The sequence below is a fragment of the Zonotrichia leucophrys genome, chromosome 3 (genome assembly GCF_028769735.1).
Source record: "Zonotrichia leucophrys gambelii isolate GWCS_2022_RI chromosome 3, RI_Zleu_2.0, whole genome shotgun sequence".
Taxonomy (NCBI): Eukaryota; Metazoa; Chordata; class Aves; order Passeriformes; family Passerellidae; genus Zonotrichia; species Zonotrichia leucophrys.
Window position 1 is genome coordinate 113,862,076 of NC_088172.1, and position 12,213 is coordinate 113,874,288.

Genomic DNA, 12,213 nt, shown 5'->3' on the forward strand with positions numbered 1-12,213 from the left:
TTTTCCCAGCATGAGGGAGCTGGGATGGTGGGAATGCTGATCTGGGAATTCCAGACTCGGAAAAAGGGTTGGAACAGCCGGAATTCCAAACAGGGAATTTTTTTGGAATTCCTTCTGTACTCAGAGCAGAATTTTGGAATTCCAAACCCTGAGAAAAGCCTTGGAGCAGCCGGAATTCTCAGCAGGGAATTTTTTGGAATTCCTGCTGTTCTCGGAACAGGATTTGGGAATTCCAAACCCTGAGAAAACCTCGGAGCAGCCGGAATTCCAAGCAGGGAATTTTTTGGAATTCCTGCTGTTCTCAGAACAGGATCTGGGAATTCCAAAGCCTTGGAGCAGCTGGAATTCCAAGCAGGGAATTTTTTGGAATTTGTGCTGTTCTCAGAACAGGATCTGGGAATTCCAAAGCCTTGGAGCAGCCGGAATTCCAAGCAGGGAATTTTTTGGAATTCCTTCTGTACTCAGAGCAGAATTTTGGAATTCCAAACCCTGAGAAAGCCTTGGAGCAGCCGGAATTCCAAGCAGGGAATTTTTTGGAATTCCTGCTGTTCTCAGAACAGGATCTGGGAATTCCAAAGCCTTGGAGCAGCCAGAATTCCAAGCAGGGAATTTTTTGGAATTCTTGCTGTTCTCAGAACAGGATTTGGGAATTCCAAACCCTGAGAAAAGCCTTGGAGCAGTCGGAATTCCAAGCAGGGAATTTTTTTGGAATTCCTGCTGTACTCAGAGCAGGATTTGGGAATTCCAAACCCCGAGAAAACCTCAGAGCAACCATAATTCCCAGCACGTAACATTTGGAATTCCCGCTGCCAGAACCACCTTGGAGAACCCCCCAATCCGATCTAAAACGTGATTTTTCCCACGTTTTTTCCCCCCCACGCAGGGATCACGGGATTCTGTCCCCGCAGGACGCCCCCGGCCCGGGGCTGGCCCTGGCCAGGGTGACCCCCAGCGCTCCCCCGGCTCCGGCCATGGCGCTGCCGCCCTCGCTGCCCGCGCCCAACGGCTCCGCGCACCCCGGCGCCTTCGGCAGCGCCCTGAGCCAGAGCGCCGGCGGCTCCCACCACCCCCTGTCCCACGGCGGCTCCCCCATGCACAGCCCCGGGATCCCGGCACCGCCGCCCTTCCGGCACCGAGCGAGCCCCGGCTTGGTTCCGCGCTCCAGAGCTCCCTTCTCGCCGGCCATGCACTCCCCAGCTTCATCATCATCATCGTCATCATCATCGTCAGGGAACTCCCGGCCTTTTCCCAGCTCGCCCCCGGCCAACCCCGCCTTCCTGAGGCCGCCGAGCTCGCAGAGCTCCCCAGGCCGCGCCAAGGGAGACACCAAGGACGGCGCCTCCGCCGTGCAGGAGAGCGGAGGGGCCGACAGAGCCTCGGAGCCGGGGGGGATCCCACACGGAAGAGCCTCGGAGCCGGGAATCCCTCACGGAAGAGCCTCGGAGCCGGGGGGGATCCCACACGGAAGAGCCTCGGAGCCGGGGGGGATCCCGCACGGAAGAGCCTCGGAGCCGGGGGGGATCCCGCACGGAAGAGCTCCGGAGCCGGGGATCCCGCACGGAAGAGCCTCGGAGCCGGGAATCCCACACGGAAGAGCCTCGGAGCCGGGGGGGATCCCACACGGAAGAGCTCCGGAGCCGGGAATCCCACACGGAGCCGAGGGCAGCGGGGACAGCGGTGCCACCACCACCGCCACCAGCAGCACCACCAAGTGTCCCCAGGGCACGAGCCACCGGCTGGTGCAGCTCCTGGCCAGCACGGCCGAGCAGCAGCTGCGGCACCACCACGACGCCGACGGCGGCTCCAAGGATTCCTTGGCGTGCGCCGCCGTTCCCGGGAGCTCCGCGCCGGCTCCGCCGCCGTGCCCGTCGTCGCACAGCTCGCTGACGGAGCGGCACAAGATCCTGCACCGGCTGCTGCAGGAGGGCAGCCCCTCGGACGCCGCCGAGCCCCCCGACAAGAAGGAGAGTTCCGGTGGGAGTTCCGGCGGGAATTGCGGCGGGAATGCCGGTGGGAATGGCGGGGCGGAGGCGGAGAAGAAGAAGGAGAGCAAGGACCACCAGCTGCTGCGGTACCTGCTGGACAAGGACGAGCCCGAGGCGGGCACGGGCGGCACCGGGAGCGGCCCCGACGGCGCCAAGGCCAAGGCGGAGAAGGGCGAGGCCCCCGAGGCGTGTCCGGCCCCGCCCGCCGGCATTCCCAAAATTCCAGCCGGGGATGAGGCCAAGGTGGAGGCCACGGGACAGGTGGGTGGGGCAGAACTGGGGTTTTCTGGGAATTGCCCTGGGTTTGGGTTCCTGTGGGATTTTGGAGTTCTGGAATGGTTTGGGTGGGATTGGTGGAGATTTGATCCCATTCCATCCCATCCCATCCCATCCCAGATCTTGAGGTTCTCCAAGATTTCCTTGGACGTTCCCAAATATTTTTGAGGAATTCTGCAGGATTTGGTTTCCCACTGAAGGCCAAATTTCTGGAATGGTTTGGGTGGGATTTGTGCAGATTTGATCCAACCCCATCCCGTCTCATCCCGTTCCAGTCCTAAGATCTTGAGGTGCTCCAAGATTTCCTTGGACGTTCCCAAATATTTTTGAGGAATTCTCCTGGATTTGGTTTCCCACTGAAGGCCAAAGTTCTGGAATGGTTTGGGTGGGATTGGTGGAGATTTGATCCCATCTGGATCCAATCCCAAGATCTTGAGGTGATCCAAGACTTTCCTGGGATCCAGGAGTTGGGATTGAGTGGAGGTCCCAAGAAATGCTGGATTTTCTTTTGGAATTTTTTTTTTGGAATGGTTTGGGTGGGATTGGTGGAGATTTGATCCAACCCCATCCCGTCTCATCCTGTTCCATTCCCAAGATCTTGAGGTTCTCCAAGATTTCCTTGGAGTTCCCAAATATTTTTGAGGAATTCTGCAGGATTTGGTTTCCCACTGAAGGCCAAAGTTCTGGAATGGTCTGGGTGGGATTTGTGCAGATTTGATCCCATCTCGATCCAATCCCAAGATCCAGAGGTGATCCAAGACTTTCTTGGGATCCAGGAGTTGGGATTGAGTGGAGGTCCCAAGAAATGCTGGATTTTCTTTTGGAATTTTTCTTTTGGAATGGTTTGGGTGGGATTGGTGGAGATTTGATCCCATTCCATCCCGTCCCATCCCATTCCAGTCCTAAGATCTTGAGGTGCTCCAAGATTTCCTTGGACGTTCCCTAATATTTTTGAGGAATTCTCCTGGATTTGGTTTCCCACTGAAGGCCAAAGTTCTGGAATGGTTTGGGTGGGATTGGTGGAGATTTGATCCCATCCTGATCCAATCCCAAGATCCTGAAGTGATCCAAGGTTTTCTTGGGATCCAGGAGTTGGGATTGAGTGGAGGCCCCAAGAAATGCTGGATTTTCTTTTGGAATTTTTCTTTTGGAATGGTTTGGGTGGGATTGGTGGAGATCCCATCCCATCCCATCCCATCCCATCCCATCCCATCCCATCCCATCCCATCCCATCCCATCCCATCCCAGTCCCAAGATCTTGAGGTTCTCCAAGATTTCCTTGGACGTTCCCAAATATTTTTGAGGAATTCTCCTGGATTTGGTTTCCCACTGAAGGCCAAAGTTCTGGAATGGTTTGGGTGGGATTGGTGGAGATTTGATCCCATCCTGATCCAATCCCAAGATCCTGAGGTGATCCAAGATTTTCTTGGGATCCAGGACCTGGGATTGAGTGGAGGTGCCAAGAAATGCTGGATTTTCTTTTGGAAGTTTTCTTTTGGAATGGTTTGGGTGGGATTGGTGGAGATTTGATCCCATCCCATCCCATCCCATCCCATCCCATCCCAAGATCTTGAGGTTCTCCAAAATTTCCTTGGACGTTCCCAAATATTTTTGAGGAATTCTCCTGGATTTGGTTTCCCACTGAAGGCCAAAGTTCTGGAATGGTTTGGGTGGGATTGGTGAACATTTGATCCCGTCTTGATCCAATCCCAAGATCCAGAGGTGATCCAAGACTTTCTTGGGATCCAGGACCTGGGGTTGAGTGGAGGTCCCAAAAAATGCTGGATTTTCTTTTGGAATTTTTCTTTTGGAATGGTTTGGGTGGGATTTGGGGAGATCCCATCCCATCCCATCCCATCCCATCCCATCCCATCCCATCCCATCCCATCCCATCCCATCCCAAAGATCTTGAGGTTCTCCAGGATTTCCTTGGATGCTCCCAAGGATTTTCTTGGAATTCTCCTGCATTTCGTTTTCCATTCCACTGGAATGCCAAAGTTCTGGAATGGTTTGGGTGGGATTGGTGGAGCTTCCATCCCATCCCATCCCACCCCATCCCATCCCATCCCATCCCATCCCATCCCATCCCATCCCTTCCCATCCCATTCATCCCATCCCATCCCATCCCATCCCATAGATCTTGAGGTGCTCCAAGATTTCCTTGGATGCTCCCAAGGATTTTCTGGGAATTCTCCTGGATTTTGTTTTCCATTCCACTGGAATGCCAAAGTTCTGGAATGGTTTGGGTGGGATTGGTGGAGCTTCCATCCCATCCTGCTCCAATCCCGTAATTCCAAGATTTCCTTGGACGTTCCCAAATATTTTTGAGGAATTTTTCTGGATTTGGTTTCCCACTGAAGGCCAAAGTTCTGGAATGGTTTGGGTGGGATTGGTGGAGCTTTGATCCCATCCCATCCCAATCCCAAGATCTTGAGGTTCTCCAAGATTGCCATGGGCATTCCCAAAGATTTTCTAGGAATTCTCCTGGGTTTTGCTTCCCATTCCTGTGGAATCCCAAGATTTTTCCTGCCCGATCCTAGAATTTTTCCCAGTTAATCCCAGAATTTCCCCCATTTTTTTCTGGGATTTTTCCCACCTGATCCCAGAATTTTTTCCCATCTGATCCCAAGATTTTTTCCTGCCTTATTCCAGAATTTTCTCAGTTTATTCCAGAATTTTTCCCAGTTTATTCCCATATTTTTCCAACTGATTCCAGAATTTTTCCTAGTGAATCCCAGAATTTTTCCTGCTTGATCCTGAGATTTTTCCCAACTAATCCCAGGATTTTTCCTGTTTGATCCCAGAATTTTCCCACTTTATACAGAGTTTTCCCACCTGATTCCAAGATTTTTCCCAGCTAATCCCAGAATTTCTCCTGCCTTCTCCCAGAATTTTTCCCACCTGATTCCAGAATTTTTCCCAGTTTTCTCCCAGATTTTTTCCCTCCTCATCCCAGAATTTTCCCCTCCTCATCCCAGATTTTTCCCGGTTTTATCCCAGAATTTTTCCCACCTAATCCCAAGATTCTTCCTGCCTAATCCCAAGATTTTTCCCGCCTCATCCCAGAATTTTTCCCTCCTCATCCCAGATTTTTCCCTCCTCATCCCAGATTTTTCCCGGTTTTATCCCAGAATTTTTCCCGCCTCATCCCAGAATTTTTCCCACCTAATCCCAAGATTTTTCCCTCCTCATCCCAGATTTTTCCCGGTTTTCTCCCATATTTTTCCCGCCCTCATCCCACCTTTCCCGTTTCCCGCAGTTCCCAGCGGAGCTGGAGCAGCTGGATCAGCTCCTGCCCGCCCTGGACAAAGCGGCCCCGGTGCCCGACAGGAGCGACCCCGCCGGGACCGGAGGAGTGACCGGAATGTCGGGAATGTCGGGAATGTCGGGAATGTCCGGAATGGCCGGAGTGTCCGGAGGATTGTCGGGAATGTCGGGAGTGTCCGCAGTGTCCGGGGTGTCCCCCCTGCAGCCCAGCACGGCCGCCAGAGCCCCCGCAGGTATTGAAACTGAAATTCCCACAATTCCCAAAATACCCAAAATGCCCACAATTCCCAAAATTCCCAAAATTTCAGAATTTCCGAAATACCCAGAATTCCCAAAATTCCTGGAATTCCCAGAATTCCCAAAATTCCCAAAATTTCTGGAATTCCTGGAATTCCCCGAGATTCCTGGAATTCTTGAAAGTTCTTGAAATTTCCAGAATTCATGAAATTCCCAAAATTTCCAGAATTCCCAGACTTTCCCGAATTCCCAAAATCCCCAAAATTCCCGGAATTATTGAAATTTCTGAAATCCCTGGAATTCCCGAAATTCCCAGAATTCACGGAATTACTGAAATTCCCAAAATACCCAGAATTCCCACAATTTCCAGAATTCCCAAAATCCCCAAAATTCACGGAATTATTGAAATTTCTGAAATCCCTGGAATTCCCAAAATTTCCAAAATACCCAAAATTTCAGAATTTCCCAAAATTCCCAAAATTCTCAACATTCCCGGAACTCCTGAAATCCCCGGAATTCCCAAAATTCCCTGAATTCCCAGAATTAACGGAATTACTGAAATTCCCAAAATTCCTAAAACACCCAAAATTCCCAGAATTTCCGGAATTCTTGAAATCCCCAGAGTTCCAGGAATTCCCGAATTTTCCACCAAAAAATCCCCAATTTTTGGGAATTCCTTCCTCTTTAATTCCCAATTTTCCATTTTCCCCCAGCCGTGCCCGAGGTCGATGTCGCCGTTCCCGTGGTTCCGGAGCCAATTCCCAAAAACTCCCCAAAATTCCCCAAAAATTTTAAAAAAATTCTAAAAAAACCCTCAAAAATTAAATCCCCCAAGAAATCCCTAAAAATTCCCAAAATTTCCATTCTCAAAATTCCCATAAAATTCACCAAAAATATTCAAATAAAATTCAAAAATATCCCCAAAAATGCCAAACGGTCGACGAAAAATCCCCAAATTTTCCACAAAAAACCCCAAATAAAATCCCCAATTTTCCACAAAAAATCCCCAAATTTTCCACAAAAAACCCCCAAATTTTCCACCAAAAAATCCCCAAATTTTCCACAAAAACCCCCCAAATTTTCCACAAAAAATCCCCAAATTTTCCACCAAAAATCCCCAAATTTTCCACCAAAAAAACCCAAATTTTCCACAAAAAATCCCCAAATTTTTCTCAAAAAGTCCCCAAATCTTCCACAAAAAACCCCAACTTTTCCACAAATACCTCTCTAATTTTCCACAAAAAAATCCCCAAACTTTCCATGAAAAATCCCCAATTTTCCACAAAAAAACCCCAAAATTTCTGCAAAAAACCGCCAAATTTTCCACAAAAAAACCCCAAATCTTCCACAAAAAATCCCCAAAATTTCTACAAAAATTCCCAAAATATTCCACAAAAAACCCCCCAACTTTCCACAAAAAATCCCCAAAATTTTCGCAAAAAAACGCCAAATTTTCCACAAAAAAACCCCAAATTTTCCACAAAAACCCCCAAATTTTCCACAAAAAAATCCCCAAATTTTCCACAAAAAATCCCCAAATTTTCCACAAAAAATCCCCAAATTTTCCACAAAAACCCCCAAATTTTCCACAAAAAACCCCCAAATTTTCCACAAAAAATCCCCAAATTTTCCACAAAAAATCCCCAATTTTCCACCAAAAAACCCCAAATTTTCCACAAAAAAACCCCAAATTTTCCACAAAAAAACCCCAAATTTTCCACAAAAAATCCCCAAATTTTCCACAAAAAATCCCCAAATTTTCCACAAAAAATCCCCAATTTTTCCACAAAAAATCCCCAAATTTTCCCCAATTCCTCCCTGTTTAATTCCCAATTTTCCTGTTTAATTCCCATTTTTCCCAGCCGTTCCCGAGGTCGACGTCTCCGTTGCCGACCCCGTCCTGGCCGTTCCCGTGGTTCCGGAGCCGCTGCCCTGGCCCGGCCTCGCCAAGGGCGACGAGTGAGTGACCAAATCCCAACATTCCCAAAATTCCCGAGGGTTTCCCAATATTCCCAAAGTTTTTCCCAAAATTCCCAAAGGTTTTCCCAAAATTCCCAAGGGTTTTCCCAAAATTCCCAAAGATTTTCCCACAATTCCCAAGGGTTTTCCCAAAATTCCCAAAGATTTTCCCAAAATTCCCAAAGATTTTCCCAAAATTCCCAAAGGTTTTCCCAAAATTCCCAAAGGGTTTCCCAAAATTCCCAAAGGGTTTCCCAAAATTCCCAAAGGTTTTCCCCAAAATTCCCAAAGGTTTTCCCCAAAATTCCCAAAGATTTCCCCACAATTCCCAAAGGTTTTCCCAAAATTCCCAAAGCTTTTCCCAAAATTCCCAAAGCTTTTCCCAAAATTCCCAAAGGTTTTCCCAAAATTCCCAAAGCTTTTCCCAAAATTCCCAAGGTTTTCCACAAAATTCCCCACAATTCTCAAGGGTTTTTCCCAAAATTCCCAAGGTTTTTCCAAAATTCCTGATGGTCTTCCTAAAATTCCCAAGGTTTTCTCAAAATTCCCCACAATTCTCAAGGGTTTTCCCAAAATTTTTTCAAAATTCCCGAGGTTTTTTCCCGGGTTTTTCCCAGAACTCCTGAGGATTTTTGAGGATTTTTTCCAAAATTCCAGAGGAATTTTCTCAAAATTCCCAAGGTTTTTTTCCCAACATTCCCAGTGTTTCCCCAAAATTCCCAAGGATCTTCATAAAATTCCCGAGGTTTTCTCAAAATTCCCCACAATTCCCGAGGATTTTCCCAAAATTTCCCCCAATTTTTCAAAGTTCCTGAGGGTTTTTCCCAAAATTCCCAACATTTTCCCCAGAATTCCAGAGTTTTTTTCTGAAAATTTTCCCAAAATTCCTGAGAATTTTTCCCAAAATTCCCCACAACTCCCGAGGGGTTTTCCCAGAACTCCTGAGGATTTTGGAGGATTTTTCCCAAAATTCCAGAGGAATTTTCCCAAAATTCCCAAAGATTTTCCCAAAATTCCCAAAGATTTTCCCAAAATTCCCAAAGGTTTTCCCCAAAATTCCCCAATATTCCCAAGGTTTTTCCCAAAATTCCCAAAGGTTTTCCCCAAAATTCTCCAATATTCCCAAGGTTTTCCCCAAAATTCCCAAGGTTTTTCCGAAATTCCCCAAAATTCCCAAGGTTTTTTCCAAAATTCCTGATGGTCTTCCTAAAATTTCCGAGGGTTTCCCCAAAATTCCCCACAATTCCCAAGGGTTTTCCCAAAATTCCCAAAGATTTTCCCCAAAATTCCCAAAGGTTTTCCCAAAAATTCCCAAAGATTTTCCCAAAATTCCCAAGGGTTTTTCCAAAATTCCCAAAGATTTTTCCCAAAATTCCCAAAGATTTTCCCCAAAATTCTCCAATATTCCCAAAGGTTTTCCCAAAATTCCCAAGGTTTTCCGCAAAATTCCACACAATTCCTAAGGGTTTTTCCCAATATTCCCAAGGTTTTTCCCCAATTCCTGATGGTCTTCCTAAAGTTTCTGAGGGTTTTCTCAAAATTCCCCAAAATTCCCGAGGGTTTTCCCCAAAACTCCTGAGGATTTTGGAGGATTTTTCCCAGAAATTCCTGAAGATTTTTCCCAAAATTCCTCAGGATTTTCCCTAAAATTTGCCCCAAAACTCCTGAGGATTTTGGAGGATTTTTCCCAGAAATTCCTGAAGATTTTTCCCAAAATTTCCAAGGGTTTTTCCAAAATTCCTCAGGATTTTCCCTAAAATTTGCCCCAAAATTCCTGAGGATTTTTAAGGATTTTTCCCAAAATTCCAGAGGAATTTTCTCAAAATTCCCAAAGTTTTTTCCTGAGGGTTTCCTCAAAATTCCCAAGGGTTTTTCTGAAATTCCTGACATTTTCCCAAAATTCCTGAGGATTTTTGAGGATATTTTTCCCAAAATTCCCAATGGTTTTCCCTAAATTCCCAAGGTTTTTTCCCAAAACTCCCCAAAATTCCCAAGGGTTTTTCCTATAATTCCCAGGGATTTACCCAAAATTCCTGAGGTTTATTGGGGATTTTTCCCAAAATTCCCAAACATTTCCCCAAAATTCCAAAGTTTTTTTCCTGAAATTCCCAAAGGGTTTCCCCCAAAATTCCTGAGGGTTTTTAAGAATTTCTCCCAAAATTCCAGAGGGTTTTTCTCAGAATTCCTAAAGAAAATTCCAGAGGGTTTTTCTCAAAATTCCCAGAGTTTCTCCCAGAATTCCCACGGTTTTTTCCCAAATTTCCTGAGGATTTTTTTCCAAAATCTTCCAAAATTCCTGAGGATTTTTCCCAAAATTCCTGAGGATCGTTCCACAGAATTCCTGAGGATTTTCCCAAAATTCCCCAAAAATTCCGAGTGATTTTCCCAATATTCCCGAGGATTTTCCCCACAATTTCCCAAAAATTCTTGAGGTTTTTTCCCAAAATTCCCAAGGTTTTTCCAGTTGGGAATTTCTGGATTTTCAAGCAGGGCTTTTCCCCATTTTTCCAGGGGTGAATTCCCATTTTTCCAAGCAGGAATTCCCAGATTTCCTTTTGGGTTTTCCCCTTTTTTTCTGGGTGTGAATTCCCAGATTTTCCAAGTTGGAATTCCCAGATTTCCAGGCAGGAATTCCCATTTTTCCAGTCGAGATTTCCAGTGTTTCCAGTTGGAAATTCCCACTTTTCCAGGTGGGAATTCCTGGATTTCCAGGCAGGAATTCCCAGATTTCCAGACAAGAATTCCTGGTGTTTTCAGGTGTGAATTCCCATTTTTCCAAGTGTGGAATTCCCATTTTTCCAGGTGGGAATTCCCATTTTTCCGAGTATGGAATTCCCAGTTTTCCATGTGTGAATTCCCAGATTTCCCTTCGGGATTTCTCCCAGTTTTTCCAGGCAGGAATTCCCAGGTTTCCTTTGGGGTTTTCCCCTTTTTTCTGGGTGTGAATTCCCAGATTTTCCAATTAGGAATTCCCAGTTTTCCCAGTGTGGAATTCCCATTTTTCCGAGTAGGAATTCCCACTTTTCCAGGCAGGAATTCCCATTTTTCCAGTCAAGATTTCCAGTGTTTCCAGTTTTAAATTCCCACTTTTCCAGGCAGGAATTCCCATTTTTCCCATGTGATAATTCCCATTTTTCCAGGCAGGAATTCCCAGTTTTTCCAGGCAAGAACTCCCAATTCTCCCAGTGTGCGTTCTCAGTTTTCCCAGTGTGGAATTCCCAGATTTCCAGGCAGGAATTCCCAGATTTCCCTGGGGATTTTTCCCCATATTTACCAGTGTATAATCCCCATTTTTCCAGGCAGGAATTCCCATTCTTTCCATGTGATAATTCCCATTTTTTCCCATTTTTTCCCATTTTTCCAGGCCGTGTCCCCTGGAGGAGCTGCTGCTGCCGCCGGGCAGCGCCGAGGGCACAGCGAGGAGAATTCCCAGATTTCCCGGGGGATTTTTTCCCCCATATTTCCCCCATATTCCCAGTGTATAATCCCCATATTCCCAGGCAGGAATTCCCAGGTTTTCCATGTGATAATTCCCATTTTTCCAGGCCGTGTCCCCTGGAGGAGCTGCTGCTGCCGCCGGGCAGCGCCGAGGGCGCAGCGAGGAGAATTCCCGGATTTCCCTGGGGATTTTTCCCCATATTTCCCATGCAGCAATTCCCAGGTTTTCCATGCGATAATTCCCATTTTTTCCATGTGATAATTCCCATTTTTTCCCAGGCCGTGTCCCCTGGAGGAGCTGCTGCTGCCGCCGGGCAGCGCCGAGGGCGCAGTGAGGAGAATTCCCAGATTTCTCTTTGGTTTTTTTTCCCAGTTTTTCCCCCATTTTTCCAGCAGTGAATCCCCATATTCCCAGTGTGTAATTCCCATGTTTTCCATGCAATAATTCCCATTTTTTCCCGGTTTTCCAGGCCGTGTCCCCTGGAGGAGCTGCTGGTGCCGCCGGGCAGCGCCGAGGGCCGCAGCGAGGAGAAGGCGCTGCTGGAGCAGCTCGTCAGCTTCCTGAGCGGGAGGGACGAGACCGAGCTGGCCGAGATCGACCGAGCCCTCGGCATCGACAAACTCGTGCAGGTGAGGGGGGAAATGGGGAAAAAACCCCAGGAAAAACGTGGGAAAAATGGGGAAAAAAGGGGGAAAAAATGGGGAAAAAAGGGGGAAAAAATTGGGGGTAAATGTGGAGAAAATGGAGAAAAATGGGGAAAAACCGGAGGAGAAATGGGGAGGAAAAGGGGAAAAAATCCAGGAAAAAATGGGGGAAAAATCAGGGGAAAAATCAGGGGAAAAATGGGGAAAAATCAGGGAAAAATCAGGGAAAAATCAGGGAAAAATGGGGAAATAAAAAGGGGAAAAAGGAACTTCCTGAGAGGGAGGGACCGAGCTGGGTGAGATCGACCGAGCCCTGGGCATCGACAAACTCGTGCAGGTGAGGGGGAAAATGGGGAAAAATTGGGGAAAATTGGGGGGAAAGATCAGGGAAAATCAGGGAAAAAAA

General features: G+C 47.2%; 1 protein-coding gene across 1 annotated transcript in view; it reads left to right on the top strand.

The window, feature by feature from the left end:
* The window catches only part of NCOA1 (nuclear receptor coactivator 1), a 62,923-nt gene that overhangs the window by 28,347 nt on the left and 22,363 nt on the right, over nt 1-12,213 (top strand). Inside the window, exons 9-12 of the mRNA XM_064707220.1 lie at nt 884-2,246; nt 5,521-5,761; nt 7,628-7,724; nt 11,633-11,792. Coding sequence (XP_064563290.1) covers nt 884-2,246; nt 5,521-5,761; nt 7,628-7,724; nt 11,633-11,792 — 1,861 coding nt within the window. The remainder of the gene's footprint in view (nt 1-883; nt 2,247-5,520; nt 5,762-7,627; nt 7,725-11,632; nt 11,793-12,213) is intronic.